The following is a 25,417-nucleotide window of genomic DNA, read 5'->3' as shown; positions in this document are numbered from 1 at the left end:
CATCATAGGCAATGTGTGTGCCAATTTTCGTCGCGATCGCGCGGTCGACGGCCGAGATCTGGAGGGGGGGGGGGGGGCTGGGAGGACCCCCCCCCCCGGCTCTATCAACTACAGTGTACCTAAATAGCCCGGCCTAGTTAGGGTTAAGGGACATCTGAAATAAGAATGCTGATAGTAGTAAAAATCACCATGTCCACACTAATTATCAATGGAATAATAACACAAATGTGTCTCTTATAAAAAGATAAAGGAACCTGGCAATAGTATCCGTTTTTTTTTTCCCGATACGTACCTTCTCCTAAAAAGAATGCATTTTTTCTCGTTTTCCAAGTTTCGATTAGACAATGGTAATTTCTATATTCATCACTTGAACGAAAACTCAAATCTCATATTTACAGTTGTTTACTGATCAAACCTTTATAATTCAGTTTACATACAGTGACTGTACACGGTGTAATACATAACAATTTAATACTGTACGATAATGATAATGAAACGCACCGGCAACGACAGCCAGTGACAATAGAATAGTTAACAACTTTGCAATAATGTCCATAACAATAACAGGATCATAATATTCCGTAAACTTATGACAAGAATCCATCAAGAAATCATTCATTTACGAGAGTGATTAGTCTTTACTATCCTGTGATAGGTCAGTTTCTGCGACTGAACATGTAAAATAATATCTTCTAAAGACCTAATCTCCATCTATAACCTGTGGATATCATGTCAGTGAAATGGAGAGTTATTTAATTACGTAAGATTCTTTCAAAATAGCATGTATACAATCCCTATTCACCAGTACAACAAAAAGCATATAAACAAGCAAAGTTTTTAAATCTTGAACATGAAAATGATATACAAACCTTTAGGACAATCATTACAAAATATGCAGTATTAAATTAATCAATATTCTATTTCATTTTGTTACGCTTGTGTTTAAATGCTACTCTATTCTACATCTGTAGCTCAGTAGTACTTAACAGAAATGTAACGTAAGTCAATTAAAACTTGATGAAAGTATCAGACATACACGCATCCCATAATGTATAACAACATCTGAAGCCACAGTTAACGTCTATCAAAAAAAAAAAAAAAAAAAAAAAAACTCACGAAATTCATGGAAATTGTGCCTTTTTTTATCTTGATGGACGTCTAGACTGTTATATCGGCCACAGATTCATACAATCTCTCATCCAAGTTCTGGAGTGACAGGTATTCCTTGAAAGAGCAAAGTAAGCACAGTTTAGTGGAAATAAAATCATTTTAGTCCAAAATTATTTTTTTTTATAATATCAAAAGGGATTATATGTATATTATATTAGATGTATACTCAATACGGCCCCAAATGTTATCTCGTATCATTTTTACACTAATCATTTCTTTTTAATAAAAAAAAATGTTTCATAACATATCATTAGACGCAATGTGCGGGTACACCATAGCATGAATTTATATCCGTAGACAATTGGGGTGTTTGACAATACCTTTTTTTTTTTTTTTTTTTGGACAAATCACTGAAAAAACGCAATAGCAGACTCATGCATGGGTAACTTAGGCACGTAAAGATTTTATCTGATATTTAATAATCAAATATTCGTACATATTTGTGTATTTTTAAGAACATACAACTACATGTACCAGTGAAATAGACAGTTCATGAACTGTTGGACTGACACTTAAATAATCATTTCATCGGCCTCCTATCAGCAAATTATGTAAAAAATTATTAATGCTATAAACGTGATGAGTAGTAACTTTCACCAGTGTGTTCACTCTGAATTAGTGAAAGGGATTATATAAATGAAACCGGTATGATAGCTTACGTGATACACTTCCATTGTTGGTTCAAGATTCATCTGAATGACGTTATAAGAGCATCTCTTTTCCGGCTCCATTTCCCAGCAGCTGGTCATTATAGAGTATCTATGCGAAGAAAAGATCGAAGTAAACAATAAGACGCTCAATGACCAAAAATTGTTTTCCGCTGATCTGTCTTTGAATTTTGTAAGTGTAAATACAAAATGTCAAATCTAGACAGACTCGGTACTGGGCACCAGAAATCTACAAGAATTCTAGTCAACGAGAATAGGTAAACACACACAAACTCACACACAAGCACACACACACACACACACACATACACACACACACCTAAGCACAAGCGCACACACGCTCAAAGACTCACACACAGCGATGCAAACAAGCACACATACAAACCGACTTATACATCATATCGCATCCACCTGAAAGATGGAAGTGAAGGTAAATACTCACAATTCTTGACCACAGTGAGAAGGGCGTGGCATCTTGTATCCCTTGGTAACCTGCTGCTTCACCATGTCCATCGTCATTTTGGGATATGGTCTTGCTCCTTGAAAAGAGGCAGAGAAGACGACAGAGAAAAGGAGAAGATTCACATATTTAAATATCATACTTAGCAGACTTTTTGTTATTTTTTTCATGCATTTTGTTGCTACCTACTTTGAACTTGTTCTTCTAAATTTCGCAGGATCATTCATTGGCAGTATAAATCAGGTGTCTCAAAAAGTGCACACTCTGCAGTTGTAAATTTTAAGATATTTTAAAAAGTGTGTAATATAATCATTGTACCAAGTACACTTGCAAAATAACTTCGTATTATTGTAGCTTTGGTTTTTGTTTTCAGTATAGATGGAGGTTTGTGAATTTGGTTAATTAAACAAAGAGGTGTAATTTTATGTATATTACGTCGTACCCAGAGTGACGATTTCCCAAAGAAGGATTCCGTAAGACCAAACATCACCCTCAATCGACCATTTTCTATTCTGCATTCCCTCAGGTGACATCCAGCGCGTTGGTTTCTGCAAAGAGTAATTAGGAAAAACACAAATGAGCGGCATTTCGCATAGTTTTTTTTTTTTTTTTTTTTTTTTTTTTTTTAATACAGTGTAGATAAGTAACTACAGGAACCTGCTCTCCCCTGTGGAGCCGGGAAATGTGCAAACGCCGGGAAATGTGCAAACGCCTGGAAATGTGCAAACGTCTCGCCGGGAAATGTGCAAACGCCGGGAAATGTGCAAAACGTCGCCGGGAAATGTGCAAAAAATTCATTTCACCTATATTATGTAGAGATGGAAGAGAAACTCTCAATCAAAGCTGCGCACGAACCATTACCATCTTTACCACCTGTCTTAGCGACCATCTGTCTTGTTTTTTTTTATTACATTTCAGCATTTTCTTGCAAACCCTACAACGAATTTTCACCAGATTTGGCAGATAACATCTTAATGGTGATATGATCGTAATTTGTCAAAATGAGCCCCCCCCCCCCCACACCAGTCCTAAGGGGGGGGGGAGGAGTTGAAGCTTCAGAGTCCTAAACGCTTGATTTTTTTTTCTTCATCTGTCGAACCGAAAAAGAAAGAGCTAAGTTAGTGCTATGAAGACATTAATGACTAAAATTTCATGTTTGATCATGGCGGACACAGGGGTGCCCTGATCGGGCGTGAGGGGGGGGGGGGGGGGAGGGGGATTTTCCACATTTTCAGCACATTCTCGAAAAATCTAGGACGGATTTTCACCCAACTTGTGAAATACAGTCATATTTATGGTAATATAATCTTCATTTGTTAAAATGCGCCCCTCCCCATCGCCGAAAACATCCCAAAAATCTGGATTTTTTTTTAAAAATCTTCTTCTGTCAAACCGAAAAAGATAGAGCTAAGTTAGTGCTATGAAGACATTAACGTGATTAATGAATGAAATTTCATGTTTGATTATGGCGGATCAAGGGGTGCCCAGATCGGGGGGGGGGGGGAGGGGTGATGGGTGGAGGGGGATATTCCACATTTTTAGCATCTTATTCTTGAAACACATATGAGGGATTTTCACCAAACTTGACAGATAGCAAGATTATGGTAATAATTATGATCTTAATTTGTTCAAATGAGTCCCCCCCCCTTCCCCCACCGCCGAAGGGGGGGGGGGTGGGGCTGCGGGGGTTGAAGCTTCAGCGTCCCTAAACTCTGGAATTTTTTTGATCTTCTTCTGTCAAACCGATAAAGATAGAGCTAAGTTAGTGCTATGAAGACACAGCGTTAATGAATGAAATTTCATGTTTGGTTATGGCGCGGATCAAGGGGTCTCCAGATCGAGGGGGTGAGGGCAAGGAGAGGAATTTTCCACATTTTCAGCATCTTCTTGAAAAATCTACGAAGGATTTTCACCAAAATTGGCAGATTGCGTCTTTACGGTGATATGCACCTAATTTGTTAAAATGAGCCCCCTCCCATACACACACACACACCGCTTAAGGGGGGGGGGGTTGATGCCTCGGAGTCCCTAAACTCAATTTTTATCTTCTGTCAAACCGGAAAAGAGAGCTTAGTTAGTGCTATGAAGACATTAATTCCTGAAATTTTATTTCACGTTTGATTGGGGCGGATCGAGGGGTGTCCTTATGGGGGGGGGGGGTGAGGGGGAGGAGGGGGATTTTCACATATTCTGCATCCTCTTGAGAAATCTTTCACGGATTTTCACCGAACGTGGGAGGTAGCATCTCTAGGGTAATAGCGATCCCACTTTGTTCGAAGGGGCAACAAGTCCAAGTTGTTCCCTTCCCCAAAGCTAGGGATAAGACCAGGGTAGCCCCCACGTCATTTAGTAAGCAGACGTGAAATTTCATCAAAGTATAGATCTACCTTCTAAAAATGTGATAAAATTGTGTTCTATTACTCTTGGTTGTATATATGAAAAAAAAAAATCTTTAAAGAGTATGTATTCCGGTTTTGTATCATATGTATAGGGTTTTCAATAAAATTCTGAATTCCACCCGAACGACCCACCCCCCTCGTCTTGGTCCCTTTCAAGTTCAAGGGGCGGAGATGGGGTAGGGGGCTCCATCTCCTCCCACCTTAGGGGTTGAGGCAGTGCTTTAGACAAATTGAGGTCATATCACCAGATAAATACGCTGCGCTACGTTTCAAGCTTGGCAAATATCTATTATATAAGGATTTCAAGAAGAAGCTGAATATGTGACAAATCCGCCTCCGCCGCACTTAACATTAATTCATAACTTAACTTACCATAACAGGCACTAACACTCTATTAGCTCCATCATTTTTATAGAAGTTTTGTTTTGTTTTGTTTTGTTTTGTTTTGTTAAGCTGATATATGATTTTATTATCCAAGGGATGCGTCTTGAGTTTTCAGGAAAAAGGCAAAAATTGTGAAAATTAAGCCTCCTTCCTACCCACTCCCCTTTTTGGGCATCCCTTCATCTGTCATAGTAAACTTGAACCTACATCATGCATTAACTGTATTTACAGTACTATCACCATAAAGATGCCTCTGCCAAGTTTGGTGAAAATTCGTCATAGGTTTTTCAAGAAGATGGAGAAAATTTTGAAAATCCCCCTCCTCCCCCTGGTTACAGCTCGTTATTCCGAAGGTTCATTATTCCGAAGGCTCCTTATTCCTAAGATTCGTTAATCCGAAGGTTCATTGTTCCGAATTTCATTCACGGATTAACCAGTCTTCGGAATAACGAACCTTCGGAATAACGCCACAAATTTTTGGATTAACGAACCCTTTTTCATTTTCGGATTAACGAACCTCTAGGTATAGGGACTTTGCGTGTTTCGGATTAACGACCCTTAGGAATAACAGCACCCCCTCCCCCTCACCCTCACCTACCCCCAATCAGGGCACTAACTTTATCGGTTCGACAAGAAGTTAAAAAAAAAAAATCAAGAGAATAGGGACTCTGAGGGTTCACCCCCCCCCCTCTCCTAGTCGGCGGGGGGGGGGGATTCAATTTAACAAATTAAGATCGAATCACAATAAATATACTATCTGCCAAGTTTGGTGAAAATCCGTCATAGATTTTACAAGACTACGCAGAAAATGTGGAAAATCCCCCTCCTCCCCTCACAACCCTTATCAGGGCACTCCTGGACCCGTCATAATCAAACCTGAAATTTTAGTAACTATAGTGTCTTCATATAACGTAGTTCCATATTCTTCGGTTCAACAGAAGAAGATTACAAATTCCAGAGTTTAGGGACCTGAAACTTCAACTCCTCCTCCCCCCTCATTTTACCATATAAGACCATATCACCGTAAAGATGGTATCTGCTAAGTTTGGTGAAAATCCTTCTTGAGAATCATCAAGAAGATGCAGTAAATGTAGACAATCCCCCTCCTCTCCATCACTCCCCCCCCCCTGTCATGCACCAACGAACACCCGTCAGCACCGACATAATATCTGTCATACACCGACAAACATTCTTGGATTAGCACCGAATGACTGCAACTGTTCACGCCATGTTTGCCAACTCCAACTCTCATGTCCCGAATGGACACTTTTATTCCACCCCACCCTGGTTTCACCAAGGCACATCACGGTTCTCCGTCACACCTCCCCCAACAAGAAGAAAGTTATGAATGTAACTTTTCGACTATAAACACCTTCGTTGTAAGGCTTACTTCGCTGTTCTTGCTTACTACACGTATTAGTTTAGTTTTGTGTTGTTTTCTTAAAACATCACCTGGCATACTACACATATAATTACTGATTTTGAGCCTTATCAGAATCAGTTAACTCTGGCATCATATTGTTCACTTTAGAACAATATATGAAAACTTGACAAGCCCCCTACAAAACATGTAAATACACAAATCAACAGTCTACAGTAATACACATGTGAAACTGTTTTCAACGGGTGCACATACGAGTGCACATAATCCGGAAAGATTACACCAAATGTAATCAATCATTTCTCCAGTAGTATCAATATTTTGACTGAGACTGTGCTTTCTGGTAATCTCGACTGTAATTATATCCTCGCATACTTGACCAATAACTTACATAACTTCAGGCATGAATAGTATTTTGTTTTTGGTAACACATACACTTCATCTTTAAATGTGAAAACCAAAAATACACTTTCTTCACGAAATTGTTCTGACTGTTGCAAAGATATGTCTGTTTCTCCAACACAAACTTTCATTGGAATTTCACTGAATGTGGTAACAGCACACATTTTTGATTATAACAAAATCGTATTTAAACACGTCAACTCATGTGTACATCTACTCAATGTACTTGCTAATACATCTTATACTTATGTCAACTCTGCGTCATAAGTTAGCCAAAACAACAACAAAATTTTAACCATCGGACATTTCTTTTGTCCCTTCACACATATGTACTGTCACGCGATAAGATGTTGTAATATATGTGCAAACTCTGGAATATATCGAGATCAGACTCGACACACAAATGTGACGCTGTTACTCTGTAACGAAATACATATACATACAAGTTGTTAATTTACAAAAGTGACATTATATCTTGGCTTCTTTATGCCTCACTGTCACTCAACACTTTTTCATTTATACAAAACAACACAAATTCTTGTGTTTTAACACAAACCGGTTGACATAAAACTGAACATTTGGTCAACAGTTTTCCTGTGACTGCGCGGATGTGTTTTTGCTATACTGTTTTTGCATTTGCTAGCATTAACTCGGTAACGTATCGGTATACATACAAATCTGAATCCTTTGACTCTTTGGGGTACATTGAATGACATCAAAATAGAAGTGTGCAACTGAAGCACATCTTTCACTGTAATCTTACACACCACAAATGTTGTATCCGGGCGCTTCCTGTAATGTTGGGTTTTCAAAATATCATACAATGCTTGGCGAGTAACACATCAAAAAATTTTTCAAGTGATGTCTCCTTATAAAGACAGAATATCGTGTACTAGTACTTTCTCATACTTCCTAGCATCACTCACATATACTGTTTTCGCTTAAAACAAACATAATTAACATAAATACAATTTCTTCCTTCACAGAACCTTGGGAAAGGAAAAAACTGAACGAGAATACATAAACACATGTATACTTTGTCATATACAAAAAAAAAAAATCAACATCAGTTTCTTGTCTGTTTTGAGTCTTGTTCGAAATGTTCAGCTTGATGTAGGTTTCACTGTAGATTTGAGATTGTTATCGTTCGGCAACATTATCAGCGCGTACACAATTTCAAGCTCGCGCCAAAGCGTCTGCTAATTTGTTGTCCTTTCCTGCTATGTGCACAATTCTCAGTGGATACGGCTGGAGAATCAAACTCCAACGGAAGAGACGCTGATTCTTGTGCTTGAAGCGTTCTAAGAATGTCAATGGGTTATGGTCAGTGTACACCACGATGTCTCTTCCACCGTCCAATTTCGCTTCGAAATGTTGCACGGCTAAAACGACACTGAGGCATTCCTTCTCCACAGTTGAATAATTTTGCTGATGGCGATTCAGTTTTTTGGAGAAGAAACACACGGGTTTGCTGTGTCCGTTGTCGTCATCCTGAAGTAGCACGTTTCCTACTCCTCGGTCACTAGCATCCGTAGCTAGCTGGAAGCTCCTCTCGAAGTTTGGTGCGATGAGCACGGGATCGTTCATGAGTACGGCCTTCAGCTTCTGGAACGCATCCTGGCAGCTCGCCGACCACTGGAACGTTGTACCCTTTTTCAACAGGTCCGTCAAGGGCACCACCAGGTGACTGAAGTTGGGAACGAATCTCCGGTAGAATCCGCACATTCCCAAGAAGCGCTGACGGACCTTGGCATCTCGTGGTGCGACGCTACCTCGGCCTACTTTGTGACCTAGGTAAGTCACACAAGCTTTCCCGAACTCGCATTTGGCCAGATTCACCACGAGTCCTGCATGTGACAACCTCTGGAACAGCTCTCGAAGATGAGCAACATGCTCCTCCCACGTACTGCTGAAAACCAACACATCGTCTATATAGACAACACAGTTATCATGACCAGCAATAACTCGATTCATCATCCGTTGAAAAGTTGCGGGGGGATTTTTCATCCCGAAGGGCATGACACGATACTGGTACAACCCGGAGGGCGTGACAAACGCCGAGATCTCTCTTGCATCCTTGTCTAATGGCACCTGCCAATACCCTTTCATCACATCCAATTTGCTGACATACTCAGCACTTCCTACCCGATCAATACATTCCTCAATCAAAGGAAGCGGAAACGAATCAGTCTTGGTTATGGTATTGACCTTCCTGTAATCTATACAAAACCTGGACGTTCCGTCTGCCTTTGGGACTAGCACTACTGGGGAACTCCAGTTTGAGTTACTAGGCTCTACGATTCCATTTGCAAGCATGAAATCTATCTCCCTATCCACCTGTTCTCTCTTAGCAGGATGAATCCGATATGAATGCTGCTTTATGGGTGTATTTCCACCAACATCAACCGTATGAACAGTATCTTTCGCACAGCCCAATTTATCACTGCAAACCTCCGGAAATTCCTGGAAGATGTCGACAACATCTTGCCTCTCCGAATCAGACAAATGACTGAGCAGTAACTCTGGATTTTCTAGTGCCTTTGAGTTCTCTACTCGCGGAATCATTCCTGACTTGAAACTCACACTCTGAGAATCTGGAGCATCATGTTCAAACTCTTCTGCACTTTTCTCAGCACTGTGTAGGACACTCTCACTCACAACTGCACCTACGTCTTCTACCATCACACGGCTAAATAACTCCTCAAAAGCCGGAATAGGAATCCATGGCGCAGGTCTAATGGCATGTTGTGGTTTTCCAACCACTTGACATTCATGACACGTTCGACAAAATTCAGACACATCCTTTCTCATCTTGGGCCAGAAGAAGTGAGTTCTGATTCTACACAAAGTCTTCTTGACACCCATGTGTCCGGCCATTGGAATTTCATGTGCAAGACGTAGAATTTCCTTTCGATACGGCGGAGGAACAACTATCTGGTCGACAACCGTCCAGTCCTCATCTGCGGGACGATCTGGAGGACGCCATTTCCTCATCAAAACACCAGACTTTACATAGAAACATTCTGGCACTCCCTTCGCCTCATCTACAGTCAATGCACCCTCTCTCAACTTCAACAACTCCTCATCTTCCATCTGTGCTTTGATTAAAGCTGGCTGACTGAACACACCTTCCTCCCAACTTTGTTCTCTTTCACCTTCACTAGTCACCTTTCCAAAGAATGTGTCACCAAGAGAAATTTCACTTTCAAACTCCTTTCTCTCACGCTCTGCTTCACTTGCTCGAAACCTGGTGATAGCACATGTTGGAAATACTTCTGGAAATTCATCGACGAGTTTTTCAGTTTCCTGCTCGTACACTGGGACTTCGGAAACAACCGGAAGGACACTCACTCGACCTCCTGCAAGGTCATTACCAAGCAAAAAGGAAACTCCATCCATAGGGAGAAATGGAACAATTCCCACAATCACTTCCCCTGAAATCAGTCCACTATCCAAATTCACTCGGAATAGAGGGACCGCCTGTGTTCCTCCGTTGACATCATGTGTCAGTACTTTCCTACCCGTGTTACATTCTATGGGCATACTCTTCACATCTCCTACCATGAGGGACTGTGTAGCTCCAGTATCACGAAGGATGACAACCGATACTCTACATTCAGCAATGGTAACTGTACCATTTGAAATGAAGTCCTTGTACTTTTCATCTACACGACGACTTGAACATGTATCTGTCATTTTTGAGACACTGCTTTTCACATTTGGATGACGCTGTTCATCACTTACACTTGACTTAACAAAACCATTAGTGGCTGCTTGGTACTGTTTCTGTTTTGTTTCAGCATCTGAACTGTTCTGTGTACGTGTGTCTGCATGGACTAAACCATGTGTTGCTCTTTGCTTTTGTTTTTCTTTTGCTTCATTTTGTTCCAGCAATCGCCTACATTCGGAATTGATGTGACCTGTTTTCCCACAGAAAAAGCATCTCACTTCTTTGTATTGAGGCCGTGGCGATTTTGGTCGCTCTCTCTGTGATTCAGTCTTTACTTTATCCCTGCGTTCACTATGACTACTGTGCCACTTTTGAGTGTCAGGATTTCTCAACTGATCAAACTTCCTCTTTCCCTCAGGACTTTTTGTTTTCACTTTATGTGTCAACTCATACTGGTCAGCGGTGACTGCTGCACTCTTTACATCATGTACTCTTCGATCTTCCAAATATGTTCTCAAATCTGGAGGTGTCGATTTCTTGAACTCCTCCATCAACACTATCTCTCTAAAATTTTCATAAGTGAGATCTACTTTCATTGATCGAACCCATCGATCAAACAGAATTTCTTTTTCTCTCTGAAACTCTACGTAGGTCTGTCTCGAACCTCTCCTATATCCTCGAAACTTTTGCCTGTAGGCTTCTGGGACTAACTGATAGGCAAGAAGGACTGCTTCCTTAACTGTGTCATAGTTATTTGCCTCCTCATCCGAGAGAGCAGACACTACTGAATGTGCCTTGCCTGTGAGCTTTTGTTGTACTATCATAGACCAATATTTCTTCTCCCACGCCAAATTCCTGGCTATTCTCTCAAAGGAGAAAAAGAAAGAGTCTACATCCTCTTCATCAAAGCGGGGACTGTGTTTGCCATTTTTGCAATATCGGGCGTCTTTGGTCTCGACATAGTAACATTAGGCCTATCCCCTGGGATGCTACTGGACTGGGCCTGGGTCAACTCAATTTGACGTTGCATTAACTCTTGTTCAAGTCTCAGATTTTCTGCCTTCATTTTTTCTTTTTCTAACTCCAATCTAGCCAGTTCTAGTTGTGTGGAATCTACCCTCATATCACTAGGTCTAGTAGTAGTAGTAGTACTTGGAGCAGTTTTTCTACCAGCACTCTCAATCTCATCTGTACTCTCACTCTGGTCTGTGCGTTCATATTCTACATCACCCAGTTCAAGCTTCTTCACCAGAACTGCAAAGATTTCTTTCTTTCGACTACACTCTCTGATATCAGCATCTACATGAGTTGCAACCTCAATCAATTGGGCTTTCACTAACCCTCCCACTCTACCAAGAGTGACGTCTTTCACAAACTCTGCAGCATCGAACTTGGCTGCCATGATTATTCACATCTAGCTTTCCGACTAGATTTCAAGACTACGTCGCTAACGCAACTTCCACAGTACACTCCACTGCGTACCGAACTACGAGAATAGTCTAAGCAATTCAGAACTGACAAACACTCGTATATCTCGAGGCCAATTTCCTCGTAAAGCCACATCTAACGATGCTAATCCAAATAACCAGAAAGTGACACACTAATCTGATAAAATGACATAACGGAAACGGTAATACGTACCCTTCATTTCCAGCAATCAATGCTGCAACCCTGGCATTCAGCTAGCGAGAAGACCAGTACAAGTACGCAAAACATACTCATCGCATCGCTTCGCGAATCGCACTTCCATTCACAACCACTGCTAACGCAGCCCCATTACACATACCGTGCAATGTCACGCAGTACAATACCGCTACGAACGAACGACACTGTTACGTTCGCTACCCGTGTACACATCTCACATGAGTGCGAACACTACAACACATGCTTCCAGCGGGCATCAATACTTACAACGATGTACCAAACACCGAAATAACTACCCAAAAGACAGCTTGTTTGTATGTTCATTTCCCGGACAAGCCCCCACATGTCATGCACCAACAGAACACCCGTCAGCACCGACATAATATCTGTCATACACCGACAAAACATTCTTGGATTAGCACCGAATGACTGCAACTGTTCACGCCATGTTTGCCAACTCCAACTCTCATGTCCCGAATGGACACTTTTATTCCACCCCACCCTGGTTTCACCAAGGCACATCACGGTTCTCCGTCACACCCCCACCCCCAATCAGGGCACCCCTGGATCCGCCATAATCAAACATGAAATTTCAGTCATTAATGTTTTCAAGGCACTAACTTAGCTCTATCTTTTTCTTTTTTTTTTTCGTTCAAGAGAAAAAGATTTTAAAAAATCCAGAGTTTAGGGACTCTGAGGCTTCAACTCCCCCCCTTTTTCCGTGGGTGGGGAGGATTGGGGGCTAATTTTAATTCATAAAGATCATATCACCGTATAATGAGGCTATCTGACAAGTTTAGTGAAAATCTGTCCTAGACTTTTCAAAAAGATACTGACAATGTAGAAAATCCATCTCCTCCCCTCACCCCCCCCCCCCGCGATCCGGACACCCATGGATCCGTCATAATCAAACATGCAATTTCAGCCATTAATGTCTTCATAGCACTAGATTAGGGACTCTGAGGCTTCAATTTGAAGACTCCTCCCCACTTATGGCCCCGTGCCCTGCATCCCTGGATCTGTCATTAAACGTGAACTCCTGTCATCAATATCTTTAAAGAACCAACCTAGCTCATTCTTATTTGGTTATATAATACAAGAAGAATTTCGATAATACCGTAGTTCTGGGACTTTGAGGCCCCCTCCCCTTTTTCAGGGGGGGGGGGTGGCTACTATATAAACAAATTGAGATCCCATTGCCATAATCGTGCTACCTGCCAATTTTGTTGAAAATCTGTCAAGGATTTCATTAAGAAAATCTAAATGGTAGAAGTTCATGGGCAGTTTTGATATGAAGTTTATCTACTATCTTTATACACAATATCGCTAAAGTAAATGATTTGCACATTTCCCGGCGACGTTTTGCACATTTCCCGGCAAAATTGAACTTTTGCACATTTCCCGTTGATGAAATTTGCACATTTCCCGGCGAAACGTTTGCACATTTCCCGGCGTTTGCACATTTCCTGGCAAGACGTTTGCACATTTCCCGGCGTTTGCACATTTCCCGGCAAGACGTTTGCACAATTCCCGGCGTTTGCACATTTCCCGGCTCCACATCCCCCCCCATTTATTGAATGCCACGATAATGAACAGAGCAAATGCACGTGTTAAGCTTAGTGTGTAATAAGAGTAATGATTTATAGGACTTACTGATTAAGGAGTGAACGCAGTACGCCTAATCATTTTTGTTGGTTTCTTTGCAGAATTTTACTTTTTCAGTGGATAACAATAGCAAATGACACTTATATCAGTGTATATAGCGCTTAGTACTAACGTTTTTTTACAGAAAAAAGTTAAACCAAAATATAGCACTATACGTATAACATAACAAAAAATGATATTGAATAAAGGAGATTAGTTCTCAGCGATGATTTAAACTTATCAACACTTTCAGCATTTCGAATATAAAGAGGGAGTCTGTTCCAAATAGATGGAGAAATAACAGATAGAACCCTGTCACCATAATAGGTAAAAGCGTGGGGAGAATGTGATGTAGTTGCAAAGTGGAAGGACGGAGAGAACGGGTTGAAGTTGAGGAACGAAGGTAAATCAAGTCTTTAAGATAAGATGGGGCAAGATTATTACATATCTTTTAAACAATGAGAAGGATATTAATGGTGATACTTTTATGTGTGGAGAGCCAGTGGAAGGATTGGAGTGCTTTAGTAATTTGATAAGATCTTTTTGTAAGGGTCACAAGCCTAGCAGCTGTATTTTGAATTCTTTGTTTGGTGCGAAACAAGAAGAGGGATGCCAGCAAGAAGAGAATAACAGTAAACAAGATGAAAAGATATAAATGCATGAATAAGACGTTCAGTTAAAGACTGATCCAATAATAGATCGACTTTTACAAATTTGACAAATACCCCTAGCAGCAGAACGACATGAGTTCTTGATGTGTTGTTGAAAATTCAGGTGTTTATCTACAATAAAGCAGAGATCTCTGACGGACTGATGGGGATAGTACTATCTTCAAAAGAAAATTCTGTGAGAGAGCTAACTCGTCTGATCTGAAAATGGACATATAATTCTGATTTCACACAATTCAACATTAGGTAGGTATCATGGGACAAATTGCTTAATATCACTATGTGGCATCAAAATAATTCGCTCAGTAAATTTTGTTTCAGGAGAAATCATATTTTATTGTTGAGTGCTTAGTATTAACATTATATAGGAATATTGATAACCATTTCAGAAAAAAACCCGACTAATGTTGTTGTTACGTGGGATATCTGCTCCTTGTTTGAATTAGTAATCATGCTCAGATGGGTATATAATAATTCATTCCACGATAATCATGCTTGATGAGGACTTACACTTCCAGAGAGTGGCATGAATGACGTCATCCCATAGTCAGAAATCTTACAGATCCGGTCTTCCGTCATCATTATGTTGTGAGCACACAGGTTCCCGAGGATAATCTAAATTTGATATTAAGTTATGAATCCGTTAATATTTCATGAGTTACCGGCTTAAGAGAAGGTTATTAACCTATTTTTCTCAAAATATTGAGAACACAAACACACACACACGCACACGCACACACACACAGAAATGGACACAGTTTTATTCTGTAAAAATGTCAGAGGTAAAAATGTCAGAGGTAAATAATTATGTCAGTGGTAAAAATGTCAAAGGTAAAAGTTGTCAGTGGTCGAAATGTCAGTGGTCAAAATGCTAGAGATAAAAATACCATTGATAAAAATTTAGTCATTGAAATGCAAGAGGACGAGGTAAAAGTGACAGATTTTTTTTTTCTTTTTCGTGCCTTCTGAAATAAAGCACGGGGGAGACCGGGGAGAAATGGGACATGGGGAGAAATATGGGACAATCGTGTATCTTGAAAAACGCTTCGCCAGTCAACAATCCAATTATATCAGTAAAAAGATGAGCCTCGGTACACCTGAAAATGGATATATTAACCACTATATGTACAGCTCTACAGGTATCTTGTCAGTAAAATATCAAACTTACTATAGATCTAGTAGGTCCTATACTATGTTAATAGGTATTTTAATAAGTGTGCAAACTTCTGAAAATAAAATTGCATGATAACAGACACGCAGGTATGAAAAATTGGCAGGGATCTTTTACTGTTTCTGTTACCACTGGGAGAAAGTTGATAGGGCAGTGTTACATTTCTTCCCGCGGCACATGTCATTCCTACTTTGGTCATGATGGTTATCCAATTTCTCTCCAGGTTGTCTCATTTCTCCCCGCTTGATGTCCCATTCCCCCAAAATAAGGGGTTAAACAAATCATTAATTACACGAAAATGTTTTATATATAAAGGGGTTTCACTAAATACTCTTAGTGGGGCAGCTTAGCAAACCTATCGTGCATTTTGTGATACAAGCACCAAATTTGGCACAAATGTACATTAACATATTGCAAACATTTTCAGATATTGGGCCGCTTGGAATTCTCTCTTTATGTCCGTCATATTGGATTTCAAAATGGTCGCCATTTGACATAGACAGTTGCGATTATCTCTGGGTCTAATGGTGCTATTGACCTGATTCTGGTTTGTTCCGGGATTTACGCCCATGCTTTGGGGCAACAGCTAAGTTTGAAAGGCATCAAACTTTTACGTTTTTTTTAAAGAAATTGAAAGAAATCCCATGGCAAACTATCGTTTTTTTTTTCTCTCACTAGAACAGTTTGTTGCTAAAATTCATCTCCAGTTTTAATATGCATAAGTTTGTAAAGTGACCACATTAAACTTCGAGATATTTGTTTTTGCGCCATGTGATGCTTGAACAATGTAATAAAATATTTTGCAAGAGCTTACTTATGTCTGCCGATACATCTGCTGTAGTTTGTTTTTTGCGTTTTGTATTTTTACTTGTACATTATGTCGCGATCAGGCCTTGTGAGATAAATAGGCTCTTACGAAACCTGAATGTGAGAAAATGACATAGAACAGGTGAAAAATTAGCGGTTTGCCTCGACTATGTCTCCTTCACTTCTTTACACTAAACAGTTCAAAAAATGAGAAATAATGACAAAATACTAGCCTGGGCGTGAGCGGAATTCGTTTGTTGTGTAAGAGTGTGTATGTGAGAGTATGTATATCTGCGTATAGAAGTGGTCATTATGTTTATACCAAAAGTGGGTTCGTGCGTGTGTGTGTGTGTGTGTGTGGTAACTTCATTGGGCGAAGCAACGTAGGATTATACTGTTTAAAGGCTTTGCAGCATTGTTGGACCCCCCCTTATAATGATAGATAACAGTAATAATAATAATAACAATAAAAATAATGAATAATAAAAATAATTTCCATAGGCCTATTAGGCTCTTAGCTGGTTTATCATTCCTCTGAACAGACAGACTACGCCACTGCACTTGAATCAAACTCAGAATAATGAGAGTGCTCTAATCTTTTTAAAAAACCTAATTCAATAAACATTCTTCAAATCTGCAGTTTTGGATTTGATAATTCGATAAATACAGTTTGCTCTGGCTAGGCTATCATTCAAAACCTCTTTATACGTTTATCTCTGACGAAACCGCTCTCATTACTTCTAACATTTTACCTCTGCCATTTTTACCTCTGCCATTTTTACCCCTGCCATTTTTACCCCTGCCATTTTTACCTCTGCCATTTTTACCTCTGCCATTTTCACCCCTGCCATTTTTACCCCTGCCATTTTTACCCCTGCCATTTTTACCTCTGCCATTTTTACCTCTGCCATTTTTACCTCTGCCATTTTTTCCCATGCCATTTTTACCTCTGCCATTTTTACCTCTGCCACTTTTACCTCTGCCATTTTTACCTGGCACCGATAATACGAAATGTCTGCAGTGTGATTTGGTGTGTTATTGTTTGTGTTTGTGGGTGTGCGCGTGTGGGTATATTTGTTGTTGTTGTTGTTGTTGAGGTTAAATGTGTTTGTATGGGTGTATGCTGAGGGTAAGTTTCCGGCGGGGGGGGGGGGGGGATTGAGGGCGGGGTACGTTATGCCTGTGTAAAGAAGTCAACGTGGGGATGGGCGGGGTAAGGTAGGTGTAGTTAGGTAATAGTAGAGTAACGGTGTGCAAGTTTCGAGGGTTAAGCGGAATACGGTTTGTTTTGATGATATGCACATATGGTTATTTTGACTTCTACAAGGGGGGGGGGGGTGGTGGATAGGTTGATAGGTTAAATAATGATGAATTTCGTTCGGTCCATTTATATATGATTTTGTTATCCAGTTTATTGCAAGTTTGGGAAATACTGCATTCTCAATGGAGTGTAAAGGGCAGTTATAATAGTAATGAAGCAGATATTGATTGATCAAGTTTGTCAAGATTTCTTGTTTTTTTCTTTAAGAGTTATGATGAATTTACTGTAATATTCGTATATATGTAGCATGTGCTCTGCAAAATAAAAAAGAGATTCAGCAACACAAGTATTTGTGTGTGTGTGTGTGTGTGTGTGGGTGTGTGTGTGTGTAATAAGGCAGATATGGATTGGCTAGATCATGTTAATCAAGATAGCTTTTTTCTGAGAGTAATGAAAAATTTAATGTCATTACCCTGATATAAGCATGCTTTGAACAAAAAAAGAAACCCAAAAATATTGTACTGTATGTTAGAAAAAAAAATGATTTAGTAGCACAAGTGAAAAGAATACAGCATCTAATTTGTTACTGTTGTTGTTGTTCATATCAATTTTGTTGTATACATGGACATGATATTGAATGAAATTCAAATAAAGAATATAAAACCAAAAAAAAAAAACAAAACAAAACAAAACCCCAAATGCTCTTAGGCTGGTAGCTTGAATCCATGTTCTCTATTAAAGTATCAAGGAGCATATTTTGATTTTGTGAGAGAACAATGAGATGTATAGAATTATATCAGCGAACCAAGATAAAGATTTGATTTATGTATATATGTTAGTTCATTAAAGGGGATGGCTAGTAACTGATCAGTTGGAATCAGTGGGAATGCTGGGCAATGATTGTTTCAATCCTTGTGGGATTCATTTAAGAGTACATTAGCATTGTTGTGTGAAAATATTATTTGCTTCAGAATGGTCTCATATTCAAGTAATGTGCAGTTCAATGTTTACAGGTTAGCATGCCTGTACAGTGACGGGGCGATTAAACTGTACATTTCTTGAATATGAGACCATTCTGAAGCAAATAATTTTTACACAACAATAGATATATAATGTACTCTTAAATGAATCCCACAAGGATTGGAACAATCACCCCCAGCATTCCCACTGACTCCCACAGATCAGTTACTAGCCATTCCCTTTAAATATGGTGAAGAAAAAAGAAGGAACCTGATACAAGGGCCTCTGGATACATTGCATCAGCACGTTAGGCGTTTTTTTTTTTTTTTTTTTTTTTTTTTTTTTTTTGACGGTGACTGGAAGCCGGTGGAGAAACACAATGCTCATCAATACTACACCTCGTCCAGTGTGTAATCACATTTAAAAGAATAAATAAGGCCGCCCTTCTTCCGATGATGACGGCGAAGTTGTCAATAAAGGAATGTTTTAGTAGGCATTTCATGGCATTGGTATGGAACAGGAAATCATGTAGAAAAAGAACAGAGCATTATTATCATATGATAGCTATCATCTATGAAAATAAAGTAGCTACATCCTCGAAATCTTAAAAGCTCTAGATTTAAAATCTGAATCAGTGGCAGGTGTCCTCTATAATGTTTACTCATTTCACAGATAATGTGTACGTCTGCATTACTTGCACTTATATATTAAATAATCAAAATTGGCTTCTCATGTGTAATTACCTTGTTGGATGCAAGGAATTCCATCCCTTTTGCTACCTGCCAAGCGTAGTTGAGTAACTTGGACTCATCCAAGCGGGGCTTTGCTGGCTTGATGTTCCCGTAGGGAGATTTTGAGGACTGGTTATTAAACTGCAGAAAAGTCAGCAGTGTCCCACCGGAAACAAATTCATGCACAGTGGTACCTGTATGACGTCACAATATTTGTTTTTACAGAAGTCAATGGAAAGGTTGTAAATACTTCAGGTTTATAAACAATTTTGGTTCTTTTTTCCCCCTGAATATTACCAATATAGTAATCTTAAGCAAATGAATGTTATTCAATAACTTCTTTACTGAAAGAGAAAATCAATAGTAGTATGTTTAAAGTGTTTTTCCTTTCATTTAGATTTGAATAAACTACGCTGGGATCACACGATTTTCATTTTTTTGTCGGGGTAATCTTGTAATACTTACGATATTCTTCACAGTATCCAAGACACTTCACAATATTTTGATGGTTTGGAAGCTTTTGCAAATATTTCACTATCTGCATGATGTCTGGAACATTTTCTGTACAGCAGAAATATGAGGTAGAATATTTTGATGATTAGAAAGGCTGCATAAAAGTTGAGAAACGAAACAATCATCATTGATATCTCAAAACTCATGTTTCCATTAGCTTAAGGTTCATAATTGTGTTCTGACAAAGTACATAATTTTTTTATGTCCATCACGGAAATATTATTTTTGTTATAAAAAAAAATCCATACTTATCAAAAGTATCACAAAAGTCTTTTCTTTTTTTTCTACTATGCGCAACTGCAGTATTTTACACTTAATCAGTGGGGCTGCATAAAGCACTTATTTTGTATTACTACAAAATGTGTATTTCTCATCACAATGTCCTCGTCAAGCGTGTTCTTATCTAAAAGGTCTCAGCAATTTCAGAATTGCACAGGGTAATGACATTCTTAACATTGCAAATGGTTAAGTGACACCTGCTAGACTTCAATTACTATCATCATAAAACAATGTTGTACCTTTAGAGGTTAGCTTCAAACAGCAATAGATAACTGAGGTCAACTGACTTTTTGTTAGATAATTATAATATGTATTACAAACTGCACAAACCAAACTGGGGAACAAAATATCTTGTAATTTTATGGAAACAGTTCTACTAGTAATGACCTGTGACCTGTCTCAGGGCTACCGAAGCCGCTCCCTGTTTTGTGCGGAGTTCACCCTTCCACACGTCGCCAAACTTCCCTAGGCCGATGGAACCAAGCCGAGAAAAGAACGTTAAGTTTTCAGCTTGAATTGCAGCAGTGCTCGGTGTAAGTGGTTGATATACAGCATAACCTGTCAAGTCAAATTGAGGAAAGTAGTCTTTCATGTTTCTGATAGCAGTCTACGCTCCTTTTGTTGTTGTTGTTGTTTTCTGCGTTTGACGCGTGTAAAAAAAGGGACCTCTAGTGATGCTCTTCCACCAGAACATCTGACCACATGTTAGGCTGGCTAGTAATTTTATTGTTTGGTCATTACTGATGAAAAGCTTCATATATGCCCAGTATCCAGAAACGCCCTCTGACGTCATCAAATATAAGAATTTATCCTGTTTCAAAATGTTGAACGAGGTTTGTCACTTCTCGCTTCAAAATATGCCAATCACAACTAGAAACACACACAGTCACATGCACAAATACATGCATGTATAATCTATTAACTACCAAGAACGATTAGTGAAGTGAATAAACAATTACGCATGTTGTGTTGAATGATATAATTATAATGTTCAACTAAATAATATTAACAAAATGAAAATCAAATATTCAGGAACAAGATTTAGTGATGGTAACCAAAGGAGCATCTGTGAACTCAAACCAATAACGATATCGTGTGCAAAAAGGTGAATACAACCTTTGCTTCCGCTTTCGATCATCTCATAAGCACTGTTCCCGCTTCCTCCTGATAAGCCTGTCCTAATATGGTACAAACACGAGCAAAATGAATGAATGTTTTTAAAGGGATTTTACAGTACTGGTTGAGGTGAGGATTCAGGTTTTTTTTTTTTTTGTAGGTAATGAGGAACCTCATGATAAATAAAAGAGTATGTGATTTAAAAAAAAAAAAAAAAAGATTCAATGTTAATTTGATGAAAATTGGCCTGAAATGGTTGAGACATCCAAAGAAGGGATCATAATAAAACTGACATGCCACGACTTTTTATTAGGACCTCTTTGTTTTTACCTTGGTTTTCCAAAACCGATTTCGATCAAATAAACTTTCAATTCCCTTTAGAATTGTAAACTTTTTAACATTGTTTATTTGATAGAGTGGTTTCTAAATATGTCGCAAAACTTTACAAGTATAAATTCTAACCTCAACTAGTACTGTATACAGTACCTTTTTATGGTGTAATTTCTGATTAACACAAACCAGTGATACTAGAAACATAACTACAAGACAGGATTTTGGAATCCATTCAAATTTTTAACGTAAATGTTCATAGTAGGCCTAACACCCCTTTCTGCTGCCACTGAAAGCTACTCCTGTAAAAGAAAAAGCAAAAAAAAAAAAAATGACATCACCTCGTAGAGGTGATGTGATTTTGCTTACCTTGCGTGCTTCTCAGATGTATTTAGTACTAAAAGACAGGGAAAATAAAAGAATCAGGTGTCATAATATAATTTACAACTATTCCGTAATTATTGCATAAATGTAATCAAGGGCGTACCGAGGGGGGGGGGGGGGGGGGTGTTTTGGGTATTCAAACACCCCCCTTTGCCAAAAGGGGGTGTTTTGGATGTTCAAACACACCCCTTTGCCAAATTGGGGTGTTTGAGGTGTTCAAACACCTCCCTTGGGCAAAAGGGATGTGTTTGAGCTATTCAACACCCCTCTTATTATACGCACTAAAGAACTCGTGTACAGTACGTGTTAATACTACGTTACTGCACCGCGCGCGAAGCTGACGCGCAAACAGTAGACATTCCCGGAGCCCGTTTCATAAAACTTGTCATCAGTGACAACCGCCACATTTCTATGACAAATTTGCTCTCAGCCAATCAGATGCAAGGATTTCAGTAGCTTGTCACATCTATGACAACTTGTCACTGATGACAAGTTTTATGAAACGGGCCCCAGATCCCTGCTTTGCTTTCTGGCCGAATCGCGAAGATACATTGCGCATAATGTTCACCGTTTACCGGTATTATACCGTACGCGGTATACCGTACATTGTGTATGATGCATAATATTATGTGTGTACAATGCATGCTGCGCTGCAGCCTATTATAGTCACATTGCATGCTAAGTTAGTAGTATCAACTACCAACAGTGGCGTATCTGGGGGGGGGGGGGGAGGAAAACGTGAAAAAAAAAGAGAAAAAAAAAGAAGAAGAAGAAAAAAAAAAACGACGAAGAAAAAGAAGAAGAAAACAAACAAACAAAAAAACCCTCGCCCGGACGGGGGAGAAAACGGGGCAGAAAACCCAATCAAACAAGATAAAAACAAAACATGAATGCCATGTTTTGTAACGCTGAAATACAAAAATTTTCGGCTCGCTCGCTGCGCCCGCTCGCCAAGATTTATCAAAAAAAGAAAAAAAAATAAGAAGAACAAAACGTAATAATGACGTGGAAATATAAAAATTTCGGCTCACTCACTCGTATAGTAATTTAGAGTATTTTTCCAAGTCCTTAGTTTGTTGGCATAAATCGTTATCTATGAAGCCGTCACTATATCTTGATTAGAATTGTAAGATTTAATAACCAAAAAATGACAAGAATTCCATGTTTTGTAAGGTGAAATACAAAAATTGTCGGCTCGCTCGCTGCGCTCGCTCGCCAAAATTTATCAAAATTTATCAGATTTTATATCACCCTCAAAAAAACCCTTAAAATTTAAGTGCTCGAAAAAGCATATCAAGTGGACTTTTTTTAAGTCCCTACTGGGATGGGATTGGGGTTGAACACTGTTGGTATAAATCATTGTCTATAAGACCGTCACTATATCTTGATTAGAATTGTCATTCGAAGATTTAATAACCAAAAATGACAAGAATTCCATGTTTTGTAAGCTGAAATACAAAAATTTTCGGCTCACTCGCTGCACTCGCTCGCCGAAATTCTTCAATATCTATTACATTTAAATCACCCTCAAAAGACCCCTTCCAAGTGCTTGAAAAAGCATATCATATGGACTTTTTTTTAAGTCCCTACCGGGATGAGGTTGGACACTGTTGGTATAAATCGTTATTTATAAGGCCGTCACTATCATATTGATTAGAATTGTAATTCGAAGATTTAATAACCAAAAATGACAAGAATTCCATGTTATGTATAAAGCTGAAATATAAAAATTTTCGGCTCGCTCGCTGCGCTCGCTCGCCAAAATATATCAAAATTTGGGGTTGCCTATTACATTAAATCACCCTCAAAAGACCCCTCTCAAGTGCTTCAAAAAGCATATCATGAGGACTTCTTTAAAGTCCCTACCGGGATGGGGTTGGGGTTGAACACTTTTTCAGAAATTAGGGGCGCAATTTTCGCGCTTGCCCCGGGCGCCGTTTCCCTAGATACGCCACTGACAGTGACGTAACTACGGGGGGGGGGGGCATGGGGGCACGTGCCCCCCCCCCCCCATCCGCTGGTAAAAAAAAAAAAAAGGAAAAAAGGAAAAAAAGAAAAAAACCTACGAAAATGGTAATTCAAGGCTTGGTAAACTGATTTTGAAATCGACATGAAAGGATGATCAAGAAAAAAAGATATTTTTCTAAGATTTCTTTTAACCATATAGTTCAAGAGGTATAACATTGTTCAAAAAGCCCGAAGACGACAAAAGATTGTGATTCAGCGTGATTCCTGGTTGGCATTTTGAATACAAGCAGGATGTGCGCAGTGTACTGAGAATATCGGAATGGCAAAAAGAGTTGCTGCAATGTTGCGCAATGTGATGTTTGATAGGTTGTACACATTTGCTATCAAAGCTTGATCATTGATTTTGCAGTGTTGCTTTACATACTAGTTTATATTAAAATGCCTTGCATTGCCAATAATAAGACTTGACCTTGACTATTTCCTAACTTTTCCATCTATTTGAAACACACACACTCACAAACACAAACAAATTAGGGGATGTTTTGGACATCCTTCTCCCGCTTGGTCACTTCGACGCCCCATCGCTGGTCAACTTCGCCTTCCCCAATAATGAACATAAACCGACACCCTTGACTACCAGTGGCGGATCCAGGGGGCGCACCGGGCGCCCCCTCCCTCCAATGCGAAAAAAAAAAATACATGTAGCTACGAACGACAGTTTTTGGACGGTAAAATGTCAAAAAATTTTCAAGCTCGCTCGCTTCGCTCGCTCGCATTTAACCGTTATTATGCCATTCTCCCGATGTTACTGCCAGTGATTGCCAGCAGCAGTTGCGCCCGATGCGCCCCCCCCCCCGAATTTCCAAAGCGAAAAAATATAGCTACACACGGCAGTTTGGGGACTGTAAAATGTCACAATAAATTTCAAGCTCGCTCGCTTCGCTCGCTCGCATTCAATCGTTATGCCATTCTCCTGATGTTATTGCCAACAACTGCCAGCAGTTGCACCCGATGCAACCCCCTTAATTTCCAAAGCAATATATATATATATATATATATATATATATATATATATATATATATATATATATTATTATTATTATTATATATAGCTACAAACGGCAGTTTGGGGACTGTAAAATGTCACAATTTTCAAGCTCGCTCGCTTCGCTCGCTCGCATTTGATCGTTATGCAATTCTCCTAATATTGCTGTCAGTAATTGCCAGCGGTTGCGCCCGGTGCGCCCCCTCCCCTTGATTTCCAAAGCGAAAAAATGTATGTAAAGACGGCAGTTTTGGGACTGTAAAATGTCAACATTTTCAAGCTCGCTCGCTTCGTTCGCTCGCATTTAATCGTTATGCAATTCTCCTGATGTTGCTGTCAGTAATTGCCAGCAGTTACGCCCG

The 25,417-nt window shown here is 39.4% G+C and overlaps 1 protein-coding gene across 1 annotated transcript; it reads right to left on the bottom strand.

Moving 5' to 3' along the window:
• Positions 1 to 1,158: 1,158 nt before the first annotated feature.
• Positions 1,159 to 21,386, bottom strand: LOC140229921 (tyrosine kinase receptor Cad96Ca-like). The gene is made up of 9 exons (XM_072310121.1): positions 21,329 to 21,386; positions 20,600 to 20,770; positions 19,886 to 19,981; positions 19,433 to 19,614; positions 15,001 to 15,105; positions 2,741 to 2,846; positions 2,281 to 2,377; positions 1,830 to 1,929; positions 1,159 to 1,224 (listed from the first exon to the last, which is right to left on the bottom strand). The coding sequence occupies exons 1-9, from the start codon at positions 21,348 to 21,350 to the stop codon at positions 1,159 to 1,161; spliced, it is 945 nt and encodes a 314-aa protein (XP_072166222.1). The 5' UTR covers positions 21,351 to 21,386.
• Positions 21,387 to 25,417: the final 4,031 nt, after the last annotated feature.

This window comes from Diadema setosum, chromosome 6 (genome assembly GCF_964275005.1).
Source record: "Diadema setosum chromosome 6, eeDiaSeto1, whole genome shotgun sequence".
NCBI lineage: Eukaryota > Metazoa > Echinodermata > Echinoidea > Diadematoida > Diadematidae > Diadema > Diadema setosum.
The sequence above is the reverse complement of the archived record's forward strand: the minus strand, read 5'-3'. Positions and strand labels throughout refer to the sequence as shown.